The 22183-nt window shown below is 41.3% G+C and overlaps 1 protein-coding gene across 1 annotated transcript; it reads left to right on the top strand.

Annotated features, from left to right (window-relative positions):
• Positions 1-4135: 4135 nt before the first annotated feature.
• On the top strand, positions 4136-20489 carry LOC135550582 (sestrin-3-like). Its single transcript, XM_064981524.1, has 10 exons — positions 4136-4450; positions 12694-12759; positions 13040-13240; positions 15967-16149; positions 16335-16568; positions 16720-16867; positions 16969-17087; positions 17275-17465; positions 17681-17825; positions 18560-20489. Exons 1-10 carry the CDS (start codon positions 4373-4375, stop codon positions 18644-18646), a joined length of 1452 nt encoding a protein of 483 aa, XP_064837596.1. The 5' UTR covers positions 4136-4372; the 3' UTR covers positions 18647-20489.
• Positions 20490-22183: the final 1694 nt, after the last annotated feature.

The raw sequence follows: 22183 nt of genomic DNA, 5'->3' as shown, positions 1-22183 counted from the left end.
AATACACCATCTTAAGTACTGCTGTGTCTGCCTCATCTTCTGGGTTCTGCTGACTATTCGTGGCTCAGTTGGTTAAGTTACTGTTTCTCACTCCGGAGACCCAGGTTCGTAACCGGGTCCTGACACCTTAATCCCAGATTTGGGACCACACAGCCACTTCACTGAATAGCAGGCTAGTGATTGCTTTGCAATGCTTGCAGTTAGCCCTGTCACTGATTCCTTCCAAACCACTCATTGTTGAATTTGCAATTTCCATCTCGTTGTGCAATGTTTATGTCCAATGGCCGATGAGCACCGATACGTTTTATCTATAATTTCTCTATTATTTATCTTCATTATGACAAAGATTAAAAATTATTTGCCAGTAGATTGATGACTTGATTCATGATGATGACTGCTAGCTAAGATTTTGAAAATATCAGTCCAATCAAAGCTACTGTAGATGTGATTTGACATAATTTTTATCTGTGGCCTACTTGGCGGTGACGTACTGTCCCCATGAGTGACAGAACACTGAGCTAATCATGGCGCAACTAGAGAACATTACCAATATCTACACTCCACATTTTCTGCTGGCTGCCCCACCACCACCACAGAAAGCACTGAGCTAGGCTGAAACACCTGCATTTTGGAGCTGCCTTACTCATCAATAAAGAGACCATGTTTGTATGCTGCTTCATTAACTCAATGATTTTTATTTTTTGTGTACATTGTTTGCAAACTGATATGTGACACGTATTAATGCCAAAATAACATGCAAAAAAGGTAAGCCCCCCCAAAAAAATGTTTATTTATTTATTTTTGCTAAAAATGTGGGGCTCCAGTGGCGGGCCGGGCGCAGTGCGCTCTAACCAAGGTTGCCAGGTGCACAGTGTTTCCTCCGACACATTGGTGCGGCTGGCTTCCGGGTTGGATGTGCACTGTGTTAAGAAGCAGTGCGGCTTGGTTGGGTTGTGTATCGGAGGACGCATGACTTTCAACCTTCGTCTTTCCCGAGCCCGTACGGGAGTTGTAGAGATGAGACAAGATAGTAGCTATTTAAACAATTGGATACCACGAAATTGGGGAGAAAACAGGGTGAAAATTCACCAAAAAAACCAAATCAAAAACAAAATGTGGGGCTCAAAACAGGTGGGACTCTGCCCCAACTGCCCTAAATGACGGGTTGCCACTGATTCTGTTAACATCTGACGACTGTGATCTGTTCTTGAAATGTGTATCCTATGACATTTCAGATTTAGATTATTTTTCAGAAGGTAGTTTGGATGTAGTTTAGTACTTTTAGTTAGCTAAGTAGCTTTAGTTAAGTAAACTATATTTAGGGTAGCTTTAGTGTAGCATAACTTCTTCCTGTGTGAAGTAATTGGTAGCTTGGTAAACTATGTTTTCAGAGTAGCTTCACCAACACTGAAGATGACATTTCAACATAAATGACTCACATCTTTGCTCACCCTCAGTGTGACACATCTTTACTCACCCTCAGTGTAAGCTTCCGTTTCTTTCATTATCACGCCTGTGAACTCATATCTCTTTTAAATTATCATTTACATAACTGCAAGAGGTAGTAAATTAGAGAGGGCAGTGCTAAGAGATATCATAGAGATATTAAGAGAGTCAAATTACTATCCACAATTAGTTTAATCATGTACAATATGTCAATACTCTATTTTCCAAATGTACTTGCACCAATATCCAATGTAGAGAGAAACGTAACACAAAGAACACATTGTTTATTTTCTTGGAATATTGTAACTCCAGCCTGTGTCTATAAATGTATTGTATTGAATGTGCAAAACCTATTTTGTCAAATCACACTAGAAAGGCATTACTTGCGTGACTCTTGGAACAGAAAAGACTTCTGTGGTAAGTGAAGGGGATGTGAGAGGACGGTGTTTCAGCCATAACTAGGGAAACAACACATTCTTTTCGAGCTGATCATTTTTTGTCAAGATGGTGAAGGCCGTTCCCCGCCGTTCAACGTGTGTTGCATTATGGGGTTAAGAATTGTCCGACTTGAGCCTACAAATCGACTGCATGAACATGACAAAAATCATGTGATCAAAGGTCATGAAGTTTCGACTGCAAAATTCTGCAGTTGCTCTTTACCAACTTCATCGCCTGCATTGTGGGAGACTCTATCGCAATCCAGTCGTTAGGGTGTTTTGTTTGACCCACGCAAATGTGACCAAAGACATGACTGAAACCGTGAACCAACTTTGCCACGATGTATACAGTGTATAGTTCAAATGAATGTGATATTTGATGTTCTCTCTCACGTATTGATTGTACAATGTACACACATACGATTTCAGTTTGTGAGTGTGTGATGTGGGGATTGGAGCCATGTTTATTTTGACATTATAAAGAACTTGTATAAATTATGGCAACACTGCCATAGTAATCTGAGTTTTGCTTTTGGAAAATCACATTAGTGTCTGACTTTTGGCTGTCGCAGATGCACCTCCCCCGACTGCACTCTTCTTTCGTCTACATCGGTTGCTTTCGCCTTACCACTCAAATGCGCCTACTACCCTGCGCATGCAGCCAGCTATCCAGCACTGTAATTGGTCACAGGATGAGTCTCAGCTGATACAATGTTGTTGTTGCTGGATGAGAGGCATTTGAAAGGATAAAGAGAGATGAGGTGACGTCTTTGCATGTCTGTGGGTACCGGTTTGGTCAGGATTTATTGCTGAGTGGTTCTGTTACCACCACTGCTCTCTTTCTGTTTGCTGACTCAATGTTGTGTTTGTATGCAGTTCATGTTTCCTGCTTCCTCTGAACTATAAATGCGTTTCAAATGAAAGAGAATTTACAGCATACCTGCAGAAAATAGGTGTCTCACTCCAGTCCTACCAGCACTACTATGGCCTCATACACCAAAAGCAAAATCCTTCCTTTATGTCTTTGTTCATAGTCTTTCAGTATAAAGATATAAATAATGGTTGTAACCGTGAAGATCTATTGGGCTGAAGGCATATGTTGCTTTGCTCTGCGAATTACTTAGCCTTCATCTTTCATCGTTTTTGTATACAAACATTCACACACACAACTACATAAAAGTTAAAAGTTTCTAGCACAGTTACAGTGCCTTCAGTATTTACACTCATTTACTTTTTCCACATTTAGTTGTGTTACAAAGTGGGATTAAAATGGATTTAATTGTCATTTTGGGATTTTGGATGAAGGTGGAAGAAAAATTCTAACATTTGTAAAAAATATATATATATATATATATATATATATAAAAAATAAAACACTAATATATCTTGATTAGATAAGTATTCAACCCTCTGAATCAATACATGTTAGAATCACCTTTGGCAGAGATTACAGCTGTGAGTCTTTAAGAGCTTCCCACACCTGGATTGTGCAACATTTGCCCATTATTCTTTTCAAAATTATTCAATCTAAAATTGGTTGTTGATCATCACTAGACAACCATTTTCAGGTCTTGCCATAGATTTCCAAGCAGATTTAAGTCAACTGGCTACTCAGGATATATTTAACTGGCTACTACTTGGTAAGAAACTCCAGTGTAGATTTGGCTTTGTGATTTAGGTTATTGTCCTGCTGGAAGGTGAATTAATCTCCGTGTCTGGTGGAAATCAGACTGAACCAGGTTTATTGCACACAGAGTGAGTCCATACAATGTATTATGTGACTTGTCAAATACTTATTGACTCAAGACATTTCAGCTTTTCATTTTTTATTCATCTATATTTAATTAATTTTAAATTTAGGCTGTAGCACAATACAATGTGGAAAAAGTCAAGGGGTGTGAATACTTTCTGAAGCCTATTAGTAAAACCAACCTTGTAGACCTGAGTATATTATATCTATCATGTTCTATCCAATTTAAATTACCTATGGCAAATGTAGGCTATTGCAATGTAACCCTAAAGACTATTCTATACTGGGTGACACAAAGAAAACTCATATGATAGTTTTTCTATTGCTGAAATGGTTTGCTTTATTGTTACGGATTCAATGTACTTTTTAGTTGTGTTGGGGCCTATTAAAAAGCTCCGTTTGTGGAACATTTTTGTTGTTCAGCAAACACACCCCTCTGGCGGCAATTGGCTGTTGGGCGTGCCTACCTTCGGCAGAGCAAAATTAGAAGTTCGCTCAAAAACTGCCTGGCGTTGTGTGTGGTGCGCGAGACTGGGGAGTACGGAGCCTATAATACTCTCGAGAAAGGCTTCGTAATTTAACAGCTCTTCGGTCTCCCCATCTCCAACCCACCACCGCCGCCGCTGCCGACCCACCTACAATCGAAGGATATACTGTAATTTAACTGTACAGAAAAAGTAACGTTACAGTAAAAACCTTTCAAAATACGGTGTCTAGGACTGTTAAAGTGGAAGCCAGTATGAACGTCAGCGCGGAGTCTTTCACCTCCAACCCATTTCACATCTGTAACATCTGTCAGAAGGTGATAAGGAAAAAGGTATGATGTTTCCTGATTTCATTTCTCCAAATGTTACTTTTACTAGTCGACCAATATCATGTTTTATCAAGGTGATCAGTCAGGCCTATTTATTATTCCTTCCAATTTAGATAAAATATCATTGCATCTTATGAAGATGTCACTGAGATCCTGCAGGAGTAGTGGCCTAGGCCCTGGTATACTTTCATTTTATCTATTGATTCAGATTGCAGAACAAACATATTGCTTTTCACTGGTCTTCTCCTTGCCTTACTGATACTTGTGCATTCAACTGCATTCTGTATTTCAACATCATCTATAGAATTGCTTCAGAATCGTTTGTAATTCCAATTAGGCCTAGTTTAACCATCTCAAACCTAATAATGTACAGTTATCTGCAACAGATTGACCCATTTGGATTCATTTACTTCCCAGGATGGTCGTCAATCAGTATGATAGCATAGAGTTGGGGGATAGATTGATGATTTGATAAGAACATGGATATCTCTCTCTAGTGTCCTGCTTTCTGAGTCTGACTGCTATTATTAGTAGCCATTAGTCTAGGTACATATGACCCAGTTTTTGATAGGGAGTCATCGTAAGATGGTCTCAAGGCAGAAGAGGAGGTCCGTTTCTGTCATCTCCAGGGCATCATTGAGTTACACAATACATTTTTTGATACATTAGGATGATTTGGACATGAAGTGTGAAAATGCAAAAAAACATGTTGTGTAACTCAATTATGTTACAATTATGTTACTTATAGATGATTTGGATTTGAAGTGTGAAAATGCTAACACAGGTACAAATTGACTTGCATTGGATTTACGACACAAATGCTCAAATGTTTGCGTTTGAAACAGTGGCCAGGTTAACAAAACCAAAGCAATGGTTGCTGTCATACCTGGTCCATAGACTGCTTACAGGTTAAGAAAACCAATTTGTCATTTGGGTTAACTATCATTAATTATGATGTAAGATTCTGGTTTTTGATGCTTTATTCCTTATCTATCACATACTAGTTCCACAATTACAACTTTCTTTAAAAAGCATTGTTGTTTTTATAAACTGGCTTTAGGCTATTTTCTTTTTGTGATGGAGATGATAGAGACAGACGGGTCCAGGCTCTTCTGTAAATCTGCACAGGCAGGTAGAGAGGTACTGGAGCCACCTCTCTCTACTGGAGCCACCTCTCTCTACTGGAGCCACCTCTCTCTAATGGAGCCACCTCTCTCTACTGGAGCCACCTCTCTCTACTGGAGCCACCTCTCTCTACTGGAGCCACCTCTCTCTACTGGAGCCACCTCTCTCTACTGGAGCCACCTCTCTCTACTGGAGCCAACTCTCTCTACTGGAGCCACCTCTCTCTACTGGAGCCACCTCTCTCTACTGGAGCCACCTCTCTCTACTGGAGCCACCTCTCTCTACTGGAGCCAACTCTCTCTACTGGAGCCACCTCTCTCTACTGGAGCCAACTCTCTCTACTGGAGCCACCTCTCTCTACTGGAGCCAACTCTCTCAGTTAACTGCATCAGCCACGTTTCCCCAACAACAGACATTCATCACCCAACACACACAAAGGGCCAGACAGACAGAGGGTGGAGAGGACATATGATAGGAGAGGAGGAGAGAGGGATGGAGAGAGAGGAAAAGAGGGAGGGATTAATACCAGGGTGAAACTGTCTGCAGCCCAGGGCAGGTCTGTCTGTGTCACCGGTAGCAGTGGGAGTCACAGGGCTTAAACCCAATTAGCTAAATTCACAGGAAATGGCCTGTCTGTTGACAGAGCGCACATTCAAACGTCTGTTATGTAGCAAGACATATGCCACTAGAACAGAGAAGGGGTCTCTGTCTAACTCTCTCTCATGCACACGCAAACACCACTTTCTCACATGCACACACACACACACACTTTCTCACCCATAGAGAACTACAGTGTCTTACTGTATATTTTGGTTGTTTATGTAGCTTTGTTATCCATTCATACTATAAACCTTCTTCCCACCTTTGAACTTGAGGCCCTTAACCATTATGTAATATTATTACCATGGAGATGTACTGTAAGACAGCTAAATACACAGACAACCCCAGTCTAGTGTTTATTATACAACAGGTGGTTTGGAATTCCCATTGTTAGAGCCTATCTTGCCCATGATATACTAGACAACATACACATGGCCAATAGATTCATAAAAAGTGTCATCGTTTACTTCGTTACCTTGCAACGCGCTACTACTACTACTGCTGCTGCTGCTGCTGCTGCTGCTGTTACAAATCCACTACCCAGCCATGCAATTCATAAACTTTGTAAACACTGTAAAAAAATATCATAACACATGGCCTCGTGTATTATTGCTTAAATAACTGTCTAAGTTATTATAAATTAGTTTGATATACACTGAGTGTACAAAACATTAAGAACCCTTTCCTAATATTGAGTTGCACCCCCCATTTTGCCCTCAAAACAACCTCAATTCGTCAGAGGAATGACTCTACAAGGTGTCGAAAGCATTCCACAGGGATGCTGGACCATGTTGGCACCAGTGCTTCCCACAGTTGTGCCAAGTTGGATGGATGTCCTTTGGGTAGTGGACCATTCTTGAAAACCCCAGCAGCGTTGCAGTTCATGACACAAACCGGTACGCCTTGCACCTACTACCATACCCCGTTCAAAGACACTTAAATCTTTTATATTGCCTATTCACCCTCTAGATTGTGTGTGTGCAATTCAATGTCTCAATTGTCTCAAGGTTTAACAATCCTTCTTTAACCCGTCTCCTCCCCTTCATCTACACTGATTGAAGTAGATTTAACAAGTGAAATCAATAAGGGATCATAGCTTTCACCTGATTCACCTGGTCTGTCTGTCATGTTCCTAATGTTTTGTACTCTGTGTATATTGAATATACAATAAAATACACCCTAGCTGACAGATTTTCCAAGCACCAGCTCACACTCCATATCACCTGCAAGCCATTTATATGTTCTAGCAGAAGTATTTTTATTACTGAAATAACACACTTATAAAACACTAAAAAGTCAGGAATGTTGACTCTCTTTATGTAAAGTGTTTATGAGTGTTCTAATTCTAAAAAGGAAGTAGGGTGACCAAGATTCTTTTGTTAATTTTTCTTATTTGACCACTTGTGATGTAATTCTCACTGTCCTCTAGACGCAGCTGTGTTTTCTCTCCTCTTCTCAGAGATTTAGGTCAGACGATGTATGTAAGGTTGAAGTCGGAAGTTTACATACACCTTAGCCAAATACATTTAAACTCAGTTTTTCACAAATCCTGACATTTAATCCTAGTAAAAATTCCCTGTCTTAGGTCTGTTAGGATCACCACTTTATTTTTAAAATGTGAAATGTCAGAATAATAGCAGAGAGTGATTTATTTCAGCTTTTATTTCTTTCATCACATTCCCAGTGGGTCAGAAGTGTACATACACTCAATTATTATTTGGTAGCATTGCCTTTAAATTGTTTAACTTGGGTCAAACGTTTCGGGTAGCCTTCCACAAGCGTCCCACAATAAGTTGGGTGAATTTTGGCCTATTCCTCCTGAGAGAGCTGGTGTCACTGAGTCAGGTTTGTAGGCCTCATTGCTCACACACGCTTTTTCAGTTCTGCCCACAAATTGTCTATAGGATTGAGGTCAGGGCTTTGTGATGGCAACTCCAATACTTAGACTTTGTTGTCCTTAACTTCACTAGGGTAGGGGGTAGAGGTTGACCGATTATGATTTTTCAACGCCGATACCGATTATTGGAGGACCAAAAAAAGCTGCTACCGATTTAAATCGGCCGATTTAAATAAAATGTATTTGTAATAATGACAATTACAACAATACTGAATGGTGAATACTGAATAAAATCAATTTAGCCTCAAATAAATAATGAAACATGTTCAATTTGGTTTAAATAATGCAAAAACAAAGTGTTGGAGAAGAAAGTAAAAGTGTGCCATGTAAGAAAGTTAATGTTTAGGTTCCTTGCTCAGTACATGAGAACATATGAAAGCTGGTGGTTCTTTTTAACATGAGTCTTCAATATTCCCAGGTAAGACGTTTTAGGTTGTAGTTATTATAGGAATTATAGGACTTTTTATCTCTATTCCATTTGTATTTCATATACCTTTGACTATTGGATGTCCTTATAGCCACTTTAGTATTGCCAGTGTAACAGTATAACTTCTGTCCCTCTCCTCGCTCCTCCCTGAGGTCAAACTAGGAACACATCGACAACAGCCACCCTCGAAGCAGCGTTACCCATGCAGAGCAAGGTAATAACTACTCCAAGTCTCAGAGCGAGTGACGTTTGAAATGCTATTAGCGCTCCCCCTGCTAACTAGCTAGCCATTTCACATCGGTTACACCAGCCTAATCTTGGGAGTTGATAGGCTTGAAGTCATAAACAGCATAAGTCATAAACAGCCTACGAGCATGCTGATGCCTACCATCGCTCAGTCAGACTGCTCTATCAAATCATAGACTTAGTTATAACATAATAACACACAGAAATGAGCCATAGGTCATTAATATGGTCGAATCCGGAAACTATCATCACGAAAACAAGACGTTTATTCTTTCAGTGAAATACGGATCCGTTTCTGTATTTTATCTAACGGGTGGCATCCATAAGTCTAAATATTCCTGTTACATTGCACAACCTTCAATGTTATGTCATAATTAAGTAAAAATCTGGCAAATTAGGCGGCCCAAACTGTTGCATATACACTGACTCTGCGTGTAATGAACGCAAGAGAAGTGACACAATTTCACCTGGTTAATATTGCCTGCTAATATGGATTTCTTTTAGCTAAATATGCAGGTTTAAAAATATATACAGTGCCTTGCGAAAGTATTCGGCCCCCTTGAAATTTGCGACCTTTTGCCACATTTCAGGCTTCAAACATAAAGATATAAAACTGTATTTTTTTGTGAAGAATCAACAACAAGTGGGACACAATCATGAAGTGGAACGACATTTATTGTATATTTCAAACTTTTTTAACAAATCAAAAACTGAAAAAATACAGTTTTATATCTTTATGTTTGAAGCCTGAAATGTGGCAAAAGGTCGCAAAGTTCAAGGGGGCCGAATACTTTCGCAAGGCACTGTACTTCTGTGTATTGATTTTAAGAAAGGCATTGATGTTCATTGTTAGGTACACATTGGAGCAACGATACGCAATTCATCGATTATATGCAATGCAGGAAACGCTAGATAAACTAGTAATATCACCAACCATGTGTAGTTAACTAGTGATTATGATTGATTGATGGATTGATTGTTTTTTACAAGATAAGTTTAATGCTAGCTAGCAACTTACCTTGGCTTTTACTACATTCGCGTAACAGGCAGGCTCCTCGTGGAGTGCAATGAGAGGCAGGTTGTTAGAGCGTTGGACAAGTTAACCGTAAGGTTGCACAATTGAATCCCCCTAGCTGACAAGGTAAAAATCTGTCGTTCTGCCCCTGAACGAGGCAGTTAACACACCGTTCCTAGGCCGTCATTGAAAAAAAATAAGAATGTGTTCTTAACTGACTTGCCTAGTTAATTAAAGGTGTACAATTTTGTTTTTTTAATCGGCCAAATCGGTGTCCAAAAATACAGATTTCCGATTGTTATGAAAACTTGAAATCGGCCCTAATTAATTGGCCATTCCGATTAATCGGTCGACTTCTAGTAGGGGGCACTATTTTCACTTCCGGATGAAACACGTGCCCAAAGTAAACTACCTGCTACTCAGGCCCATATAATTGGTAGATTCGGATAGATAACTCTCAAGTTTCCAAAACTGTTAAAATAATGCCTGTCAGTACAACAGAACTGATTTGGCAGGCAAAAACCTGAGAAAAATACATCCTGGAAGTGGGATTTTTTTATGTTTGTAGTTCTCTATTGAATGCCATTACAGTATCCATTAGGACTCAAATTGCACTTCCTATGGCTTCCACTAGATGTCAACAGTCTTTAGAAATTGTTTCAGGCTTGTATTCTGAAAAATGAGAGAGTAAGACAACTCTGAATGAGTGGACCCTACAGTGTCCAAGAGATTTTTCATGCGCGTAACCGAGAGTGCGCCTTTCTTGTTTACATTTATATTGACAACGCTATTGTCCGGCTGAAATATTATCGATTATTTAGGGTAAAAACAATGTGAGGATTGATTATAAACATTGTTTGAAATGTTTCTACGAACTTTACGGATACTATTTGGATTTTTTGTCTGCCTGCTGAAACCGAGTTTGAGCCTGTGGATTACTGAACAAAACGCACGAACAAAACTGAGGTTTTTGGATTTAAACAGGGACTTTATCGAACAAAACAAACATAAATGGGAGTCTTGTGAGTGCAACTATATGAAGATCATCAAAGATAAGTGATTAATTTTATCTCTATTTCTGATTTGTGTAACTCCTCTACTTGGCTGGTAACTGTTTGTAATGATTTGTCTGCTGGGCGCTGTTCTCAGATAATTGCATGGTATGCTTTCGCCATAAAGCCTTTTTGAAATCTGACACCGTGGTTGGATTAACAAGAAGTTAATCTTTAAACCAATGTATAACACTTGTATGTTTTATGAATTTTTATAATGAGTATTTCTGTTTTTGAATTTGGCGCTCTGCAATTTCACTGGATGCTTTAACTTCCTGACTGATGTCTTGAGATTGCTTCAATATATCCACATAATTTTCCTTCCCTCATGATGCCATCTATTTTGTGAAGTGAACTAGTCCCTTCTGCAGCAAAGCACCCCCACAACATGATGCTGCCACCCCCGTGCTTCACGGTTGGGATGGTGTTCTTTTACTCCAAACATAACAATGGTCATTATGGCCAAACAGTTCTATATTTGTTTCTTCAGACCAGAGGACATTTCTCCAAAAAGTACGATCTTTGTCCCCATGTGCATTTGCAAACCGTAGTCTGGCTTTTGTATGGTGGTTTTGGAGCAGTGGCTTCTTCCTTGATGAGCTGCCTTTCAGTTTATGTCGATATAGGACTCATCCTAATGTGGATATAGATACTTTTGTACCCGTTTCCTCCAACATCTTCACAAAGTCCTTTGCTGTTGTTCTGGAATTGATTTTCACTTTTCGCACCAAAGTCTCTCTAGGAGACAGAACACGTCTCATTCCTGAGCGGTATGACGGCTGCGTGGTCCCATGGTGTTTATACTTGCATACTATTGTTTGTACAGATAAACGTGGTACCTTCAGGCATTTGGAAATTGCTCCCAAGGATGAACCAGACTTGTGGAGGTCTCCAATTTTCTGAGGTCTTGGCTGATTTCTTTTGATTTTCCCATGATGTCAAGCAAAGAGGTACTGTGTTTGAAGGTAGGCCTTGAAATACATCCACAGGTACACCTCCAATTGACTCAAATGATGTCAATTAGCCTATCAGAAGCTTCTAAAACCATTACATAATTTTCTGGAATTTTCCAAGCTGTTTAAAGGCACAGTCGACTTAGTGTATGTACACTTCTGACCTACTGGAATTGTGATACAGTGAATTATAAGTTAAATAATCTGTCTAAACAATTGTTGGAAAAATAAGTTGTGTCATGCACGAAGTAGATGTCCTAACCGACTTGTCAAAACTATAGTTTGTGAACAAGAAATTTGTGAAGTGGTTGAAAAACGAGTTTTAGTGACTCCAACCTAAGTGTATATAAACTTCCGATTTCAACTGTAACTGAAGGAGGACTGGCTTACTCTCCTTAGCCCAGCATTGATCACTCCATATAACCTATCTGTCTATATGCCTGCCTGTCTGACTTCCTGCCTCTTATAGAGAGATTTTTACCATCCTTCTCCTACAGGCTCTCAGTATATTAACTTCAATAGATGTACTGTCCTAACATAAATGTACATTTCAACACCCACTCACACACACACGCATAAAAGACGATGTGAACCATAAATCTACCGTCCTTTTCTCTGCCCAGGCCATGTTCCCTGGCTAATGTGTGTGCACAGGCTGTTTGCTCATCTCCACAGATAACAGGAGGAGGGGGTTACTTTACCTCTGAGCAAATGGACTGACACACAAAGGCCTGGCTGTTACATATCAAACCTCACTTCTATACATGCCCTCTTTTTATCTTTTAATTTGATGTTTTTTTTTGTGTTTGCCAACATAGCTGAGAGTTCATTTAGGTTGTGCCAAAAGTGGGGTTGTACATCTAAGCTCCTTGTGTTGTATAGTTCCTTAGCTAACCCAGTTTCCCTCTCTGCCGCTCTTGTCTTGTCTCAGGAGAAAGGAGTCAGGGTGCCGCGACCCTTCTCCAGTGGACCCAGTGCCTTCATTCCAAAAGAGGAGGTGAGAAAATACTTTCTGTGCCTTGAGGCTATATTTCCCCTGTCCTGCTGACTCTCTCTCGTTCTCTCACTTCCGTTTAATCTCTCTCGCTTTTCCCCCCTTGTCTTTATCTTCCCACCTTTATCTTCACCTTGCCTTGAACTCAGAGGTATAAACCAGATTTCAGATTACAGCAGCAGCAGCTTTACTGTAAAATGGTTCAATACACAATGCCTGACTGAAACCCCTCTCTTCCCTGTCCTGCCTGACCCCTCCCCCCAAACCTCCTCCCTGGGTCCAGATTGTGGAGGCGTCCCAGGTGGACCCCCAAACAGAGCAGATCCTGGCCGAGGCCTACTCTCTGTCAGGCCACGTGGACCATCTGACCCAGGTGATGGGACTGCACCCCCACTACCTGGAGTCCTTCCTGCGTAGCCAGTTCTACCTGCTGAGGATGGACGGCCCTCTGCCTCTCCACTGCCGACACTACATTGCCATCATGGTAAACTCTGGTATAGGATGAACCTAGAGATTCTCATTGGGTGTGTTTGAAATTACATCCTATTTCCCTATTCTCCTGAGACCCGACAATTCATATTTCTTTATATGTTTTTTTTCAATCACATTTTACAAATATATATATTTTTTAAGGAAAATGTTATTTATTTTATGTGCACTGTAGTGGAAATACAGAATCAGTTGATAGTTAATATGAAAATTGTAACATTACAGTAAGTGGGTACAGTAGGTGAAAAACCTAAACTCAGCAAAAAAAGAAACGTCCCTTTTTCAGGACCCTGTCTTTCAAAGATAATTCATAAAAATCCAAATAACTTCACAGATCTTCATTGTAAAGGGTTTCCAATGCTTGTTCAATGAACCATAAACAATGAACATGCACCTGTGGAACTGTTGTTAAGACACTAACAGCTTACAGACGGTAGGCAATTAAGGTCACAGTTATGAAAACTTAGGACAATAAAGCGGCCTTTCTACTGACTCTGAAAAACAAACAAAAATTGAACGTGCCTGAAGCATGCTGCAAGGAGGCATGAGGACTGCAGATGTGGCCAGGGCAGTCCTGGCCACATCTGCAGACGCCTAAGACAGTGCTACAGGGAGACAGGACGGACAGCTGATCATCCTCGCAGTGGCAGACCACCTGTAACAACAACTGCACAGGATCAGTACATCCAAACATCACACCTGTGGGGCAGGTACAGGATAGCAACAACAACTGCCCGAGTTACACCAGGAAAACAATCCCTCCGTCAGTGCTCAGACTGTCTGCAATAGGCTGAGAGAGGCTGGATTGAGGGCTTGTAGGCCTGTTGTAAGGCAGGTCCTTACCAGACATCACCGGCAACAACGTCGCCTATGGGCACAAACCCACCGTCGCTGGACCAGACAGGATTGGCAAAAAGTGTTCTTCACTAACAAGTCGCGGTTTTGTCTCACCAGGGGTGATGGTCGGATTCACGTTTATCTTTGAAGGAATGAGCATTACACGAGGCCTGTAGTCTGGAGCAGGATCATTTTGGAGATGGAGGGTCCGTCATGGTCTGGGCCGGTGTTTCATAGCATCATCGGACTGAGCTTGTTGTCAATGCAGGCAATCTCAATGCTGTGTGTTACAGGGAGGACATCCTCCTCCCTCATGTGGTACCCTTCCTGCAGGCTCATCCTGACATGTCCCTCCAGCATGACAATGCCACCAGTCATACTGCTCGTTCTGTGCGTGATTCCCTGCAAGACAGGAATGTCAGTGTTCTGCCATGGCCAGTGAAGAGCCTGGATCTCAATCCCATTGAGCACGTCTGGGACCTGTTGGAACGGAGGGTGAGGGCTAGGTCCATTCAACCCCAGAAATGTCTGAGAACTTGCAGATTCCTTGGTGGAAGAGTGGGGTAACATCTCACAGCAATAACTGGCAAATCAGGTGCAGTTCATGAGGAGGAGATGCACTGCAGTACTTAATGCAGCTGGTGGCCACACCAGATACTGACTGTTAGTTTTAATTTTGACCCCCCCCCTTCATTCAGGGACACATTATTCAATTTCTGTTAGTGACATGTCTGTGGATCTTGTTCAGTTTATGTCTTAGTTGTTGAATCTTGTTATGTTCATACAAATATTTACACCAGAGCCCTAAAGGAGTGTACTATATATAGAGTGCCATTTCCAACGCAGCCGTTGTTCCCTGTAAGGGTTGAGGTTGGGAATGGTGGTAAGGTAAGCTGATCCTACAGGCAGCTTCTACCTGCAGTTGCATGGTACGGGACAGGTCAAAGCTCAAGCTAAGCTGGGAGAAAATGTCTCCTGCATATACACATCCTCCCTTAGAGCCTCCCTCTCCTTGCTCAGAAGACCTACCTAACACAAATCTCCTGCTGACCCATATTCATATTTCTCTAATGACCCATTTCCATAACAACCGATGGCTCTTTCCCGGAGTGGCGGATGATGTTTTCCGTATGATGTTAAAAGTTTCGCCTCAGCACTGAGATGACCCTGGGGGGTGCTGGACTGAGAACGCTTCTGTAGCTAGTAGAGAGAAGAGGTAGTGGAGACATTAAGCAGGGCAGTGTTTGCCCTGTGCTCAGACACACTGGCCTACACACCTGTGTATCTTTGGTATGCAGCAAACTCAGATGGTCCTACCAACCCCCTGACCCTTGCCCCAGCCCACTTCCAACTCACTCTCTTCCTGATGTGGCCCCTCCACAACTAGGTCAAAGTCAGCCCCCTCCCTCTTAAAGACACCGTATATTATGTCATAAGGAACAGCTGAATGCAATGCAGTGTTAAAGAACCATGTGGAAACATTGAATGTACAGAGTAAAATAGTTCATGTTTAGAATTTAAACAAATACAATATGCATATACTGTAAAATGTTAATTTAAAGGTCATGCATTTTACAGAAAATATTCATGCTTTATATTACAGTCTGCTTATTTACTTAGACATTACATAGTAAAATAATAATTGCATACTGATGACGTTTTTGTTTTTTGAGAAATTCTTTGAAACAAGCAACACTTTGTACAATTTAGTACTTGCTGAATGCCAGCTAAAACTGGATTGTCAAATACAGTGCTACCCAGAAGACAGGTATATAGAACATTAATATAAAGACAGTTTAGCCAGTAATAAACATATACAGTGAAGGAAGAGTTTTCACAGTGAGCTAGAATTCATGTAAATAAAAAACCTCTCTGTGTCTCCAGGCTGCAGCGCGTCACCAGTGTTGCTTCCTGGTGTCTCTGCATGTGCGTGAGTTCTACAGGATGGGGATGTGTCTAGACTGGCTGAAGGGTCTACAGTACGCCCCTCAGAGACTGAGGAACCTCAACGAGATCAACAAGATCCTAGCACACAGGCCCTGGCTCATCACCAAAGAGCACATTCAGGTTAGAACACAGACGTGCATAAAACATACTCATATTCAAGTACATTATCTACATATGCACGTACAATGTATATATATATATCTATATCTATTCACTAACACATACATGTATGCATGACTTTGATCCACATACTCACACATTAAGTAACTCCCACTAAACGTTTTTCTCTCCTCCCTCTACCTCAGAACTTGGTGAAAACAGGGGAGCACAGTTGGTCTTTGGCAGAGCTGGTCCATGCTGTGGTCATATTGGCCCATTTCCATTCCCTGGCCAGCTTTGTGTTTGGCAGTGGTATCAACCCCCAGGTAGATCCACAGAATGCCAATGGCTTCCAGTCCGTTTACATCAGTGACTACTGTACATGTGACTTGGCCAGCGACCATCACCTGGACCGAGACCTCAGCAACACCAGCCCCATGGTGAAATGACATACATGACTTACTGTTGATCTATGCTTTACTGAGTTGATTTAGCTATGTGTGTTTGGAGGGATTGTGTTGGAAATGTATCTAAGTATGTGTGACTCTATTGTCACATTAATAGAGTTCTGGTTTGTTTTGTGTTTTTCAGACCACAGACTCGGTCAGTGAGTTAGAGGCACTGATGGACAGAATGAAGAGGCTGCAGGAGGAGAAAGAGGAGGACGAGGCCTCGCAGGAGGAGATGGCCACACGCTTTGAGAAAGAGAAGGAAGAGAGCCTCCTGGTGGGCTCTGGGGGTACTGCAACCTTTTCCTGTTGTCTGTTTCTCACTGAGTACTAATGTAAACCTGTCAGTGAAGTCATGACTGATTATAATACATCTCCAATGTGACTGTAGATATGGAGGATAAGGTGATGCCCACATCCAAAGTGTCTCGGTTTGTAGAGGATGCCACCTTTGGGTACCAGCACTTTGCTCGACACGGAGAAGACAACCCACCAACATTTAGAGCACAGGTGGGGAATAATTATAGATCAAATTAATGTAAATTCTACTATCATACCATAAGTGCAAGATCTATAGATTTAACAGTCACTTCTTAACACCTAAATGTCCCTGCCTGCCCTGCCCTGCCCTGCCCGGCCCTGCCCTGCCCTGCCCTGCCCTGCCTGTCTGTCTGTCTGCCTGCCTGCCTGCCTGTAGGACTACTCGTGGGAGGACCATGGTTTCTCTCTGGTCAACAGGCTGTACTCAGACATTGGTCTGCTGCTGGATGACAAGTTCCGAACAGCGTGTGACCTAACCTACTACAACATGGCCAGTCACGAGGACGTGGACACCACCATGCTCCGACGTGCACTCTTCAACTACGTGCACTGCATGTATGGCATCAGGTAAGACAACGCCTTCTATCCTCAGTCACATACACTTCTCATGCACTATCAAGTGTGGACACTTAATGTCAAGTTAGTGGGATAATTATTATATTTAAATGAGTGTGATTGTTGAAGCCCTAGAATAGTCCCTGATGTACAGTATAAATGGCCTAGTAGACAGTAAAGTGATGCTCCAGTCTGATAGTGTGATTTATTTGATGTCCTGTCTGCAGGTATGATGACTATGACTATGGGGAGGTGAATCAGCTATTGGAACGCAGTCTGAAGGTCTATATAAAGACGGTAACATGTTATCCAGAGAGGACCACTCGCCGCATGTACGACAGCTACTGGTGCCAGTTCCGCCACTCCGAGAAGGTTAGAAAACTGTCAATGCTCGTGCTTGTGTTCGTGAGAGGGCATAGTCTTATGTTGTTTGTATTCTTTGCAATCAAGCATTCATCGTCCACAGCCGCAAAAAAAGAGATTGTGAATCCTGAAATGTTTTTGTAACTAGGCCAAAGTTCAGGGGCAGGACTGGTCATGCTGTTTGATTGTGTTTGTGCAGGAGGCTTTGGCTCATGAGTACACTAGGACTATTGAGCAGAGCTGAAGAAAATGAAGCTCTTGGCCACAGGAACATGCTGTTATTGTGTTTGGGTTGTTCTGCAGAGAGGCCCCCTGTTGGAATCTGACTGGGCTGAAAGAGATGAAAGACGAGCAAGTTACAGCGTGTATCATTAGGACCAGCAGAGTAGAAGGGTCATTGTCTTGTTCTTAAAGCTCATGTCAAGACAACCTGGAACAAACATCTCATCTCTGACGTAATGAGGACAGCAGTGTTCACTTTAGTTAGTAATTATCATGTCTGTACAAACAGCTTTTTCTTTGGCCCCCATTAAAAAGTATTGTCTGAACCAAATCTCTCACTACGTTTACATATGAGACTCAGTGAGATGTCTTTTGTAGCCTATTTTCTGCAAATGCATATCCATTTTACAGATCAGTGGCTGTCCATAATGCAGACCATGCCATGCCAGTTATATAAAGTAACTGTACTGTGTTATAGTATGTATGGTATGTTAATCCTCAGCCTCCCTGTCCCGCTCCAGGTCCATGTGAACCTACTCCTAATGGAGGCCAGGATGCAGGCAGAACTGCTATACACCCTGCGTGCCATCACACGCTACATGACCTGACCCTGACCGACCACAGCGGGTTGTCTTTCTCCAACTGACCAATAGAAAACCCCAGCCCTCTACAGTCCTCATCACCCCACCTCCCCCAACACCACCACCGGCCTTCCCCTTTCCACAGCCCCAGGAACGAGGCCTCTTGAAACCAGAAGACTGTCTCTCTACCAGGCACATGACTCTAAAACTGGCCTCCTACTGTGTGGTAGGGTGGGGACTGTAAGGTCTTTTTAGCGTAATGCCCTTGTAAAGAGGAAGTTTGTGAAGATGAAGGAAATCCTATTGTGAGTGTATGCAAGTGAAAACGGGTACACATGACTGACTATTAGTATCCTCCTTTTGCCAAAATCATAATGGCAGTTTGGCTTCAGTGACATAAAGTGGAGTGGTTGGAGTTCATGACTCACTTTTGGAAATTGTTTATCCAAGCAACCTCACAAAGTACTGAACTCCAGCTCTAAGGAGGATACTGTATAGGCAGAAACAGTGTTACACAAGAATATACCTCTGAATGTAATGCCTTGATTTGAGACAGACCCACCAATATCAGAAACAAGATTAGAAGGTTATCTGATTGACAGAACAAGCCCTTTTGTGGCACTCAGATATTTTAAAAAGTGCAATATGGTCTTCATTCTTCTTACCTTTTTTTATTATATATTTCTTGCAACTTAAAAGGCTGTGACAGAATACTTATGCTTTTCAGTCTATTTAGACCTTTGTCGATAAAGTAGGCTAATTCAAATATTTATTGAGAATTATTTCTCTGCAATATATGTCCTAATAGAGACTGTATCACAGCAGGGAGTGCACAAGCAACATTATCAGCAATTGTATGATTTCTTTATTGCTTTCCCTCTCTCATCCTTTTTGTGACATATTTCTGTGCCAAATGTTTCTAAAAGGGTCTGTAAGACATTCCTATTGCCTACTTGTCTATATTTATACCAAAGATGCAGTGCACAGTACAGATGTTAGATCCATGAGACATTTCAAATAAAAAATGTATATTCCATTAGGAAGTACAGTACATTTCAGAACTGAGATAAGCTACAGTAGTGCTGGGAATGTGCTCTTTGTTTTCGTTTTGAGGTATCACCACGTGCAAAATACCCTAAAATCTGCACTGTTAACTTTGAGTCTCACCAGCATTTATTTGATGCTTATTTCTTCATCAGTGTAGGGTTGGAAAAGTCATGGTGCTTTTATGAATGATTGTTGCTCAGACATTTGTGTCTGCACGTTGGAACGTTGGTAATTCCCAGTTGGAAATATGCAAGAAATGTTTATTTCCTTAAATCCTCTCTCTCTTCTCTCTAATCTTTCTCAAATATTAAGACATTGCATTGTATGTCTCAGATGTGAAATGTGTTCAATATTAGCACCCCTCCCCCCATTTGTGTGAAGGTTTAGATAGTTTAGATGTATTGATCAAATTCTTTAAACATATCTTTGTGAACTCAGATGCCATTCACCAAATTACTATTTACTGTTTGCCAACCTACTTTATATTTTGCAGGTGTTTTAATTGGTGGGATAAACAGCTTGTATTAACAAGAACAATTAGGTAATGTATCATTCATATTATAACCGATGAAGATGGAAGCTGAGTTGTCTAAACTTTACAAAATGATAATCTACTGGTCTGAGAGTTAAAGCTGCACTTTTGTTTCTCTTACCCGAGATTGTGCTTCAAGATTGTTGGGAGGTCGTTTCTTCATTATCAAAGCCACATTGTCATTTTTCAATTAAAACAACTGTAAAATGAAAACTGTACAACTGAAATGATATTTCACACAGTGCCTGTTAGGAAATAAAAAAACAATAAAGAAGTTAAGAAATACATCTAGATATGTGTTCTGTTTATTTATTCATTAACATGCATCCTGATAACTTGATGTATGATACCGGTATGTGTGCTACATATCAAATCTGTTTCATCAGTCAACATTTTAATATCATAAAAATGTTTTTTATTTATTTTTTATTTCACCTTTATTTAACCAGGTAGGCCAGTTGAGAACAAGTTCTCATTTACAACTGCAACCTGGCCAAGCTAAAGCAATGCAGTGCGACAAAAACAACAACACAGAGTTACACATAAACAAACGTACAGTCAATAACACAATAGAAAAATATATGTACAGTGTGAGCAAATGTAGAAGAGTAGGGAGGTAAGGCAATAAATAGGCCATAGAGGCTAAATAATTACAATTTAGCTTTAACACTGGAGTGATAGATGATGATGTGCAAGTAGAGATACTGGGGTGCAAAAGAGCAAGCGGGAAAGTAATAATATGGGGACGAGGTAGTTTGATGGGCTATTTACAGATTGGCTGTGTACAGGTACAGTGATCGGTAAGCTGCTCTGACAGCTGATGCTTAAAGTTAGAGAAGGAGATATAAGATTCCAGCTTCAGAGATTTTTGCAGTTCGTTCCAGTCATTGGCAGCAGAGAACTGGAAGGAAAGGCGGTGTTGGCTTTTGGGATGATCAGTGAGATATACCTGCTGGAGCGTGTGCTGCTATGGTGACCAGTGAGCTGAGATAAGGCAGGGATTTACCAAGGAAAGACTTATAGATGACCCGGAGCCAGTGGGTTTGGCGACAAATATGTAGTGAGGGCCAGCCAACAAGAGCATACAGGTTGCAGTGGTAGGTAGTATATGGGGCTTTGGTGGCAAAACGGATGGCACTGTGATAGACTACATCCAGTTTGCTGAGTAGAGTGTTGGAGGCTATTTTGTAAATGACATCGCCAAAGTCAAGGATCAGTAGGATAGTCAGTTTTACGAGGGTATGTTTGGCAGCATGAGTGAAGGAGGCTTTGTTGCGAAATAGGAAGCAGATTTTAGATTTAATTTTGGATTGGAGATGCTTAATGTGAGTCTGGAAGGAGAGTTTACAGTCTATCCAGACACACCTAGGTATTTGTAGTTGTCCACCTATTCTAAGTCAGAACCATCAAGAGTTGTGATGCTAGTTGGACGGGAGGGTACGGGCAGCAATCGGTTGAAGAGCATGCACTTAGTTTTACTAGCATTTAAAAGCAATTGGAGGCCATGGAAGCAGTGTTGTATGGCGTTGAAGCTCGATTGGAGGTTTGTTAGCAAAGTGTCCAAAGAAGGGCCAGAAGTATACAGAATGGTGTCGTCTGTGTAGAGGTGGATCAGAGAATCACCAGCAGCAAGAGCGAAATCATTGATATATTACAGAGAAAATTGAACCCTGTTGCACCCCCATAGAGACTGCCAGACGTCAACAGGCCCTCCGATTTGACACACTGAACTCTATCTGAGAAGTAGTTGGTGAACCAGGCGAGGCAGTTATTTGAGAAAACAAGGCTATTGAGTCTGCCGATAAGAATGAGGTGATTGACAGAGTCAAAAGCCTTGGCCAGGTTGATGAAGATGGCTGCACAGTGGGCAGCTGGGAGGATGTAATCTTATTCTCCATGGACTTTCTTCATGGAATTAGTGCTACAGGATGCAAATTTCTGTTTGAAAAAGATAGCCTTACATTTCCTAACTGACTGAGTATATT

Source organism: Oncorhynchus masou, chromosome 12 (assembly GCF_036934945.1).
Source record: "Oncorhynchus masou masou isolate Uvic2021 chromosome 12, UVic_Omas_1.1, whole genome shotgun sequence".
Lineage (NCBI taxonomy): Eukaryota > Metazoa > Chordata > Actinopteri > Salmoniformes > Salmonidae > Oncorhynchus > Oncorhynchus masou.
This window is presented reverse-complemented; position numbering and strand designations above follow the sequence as displayed.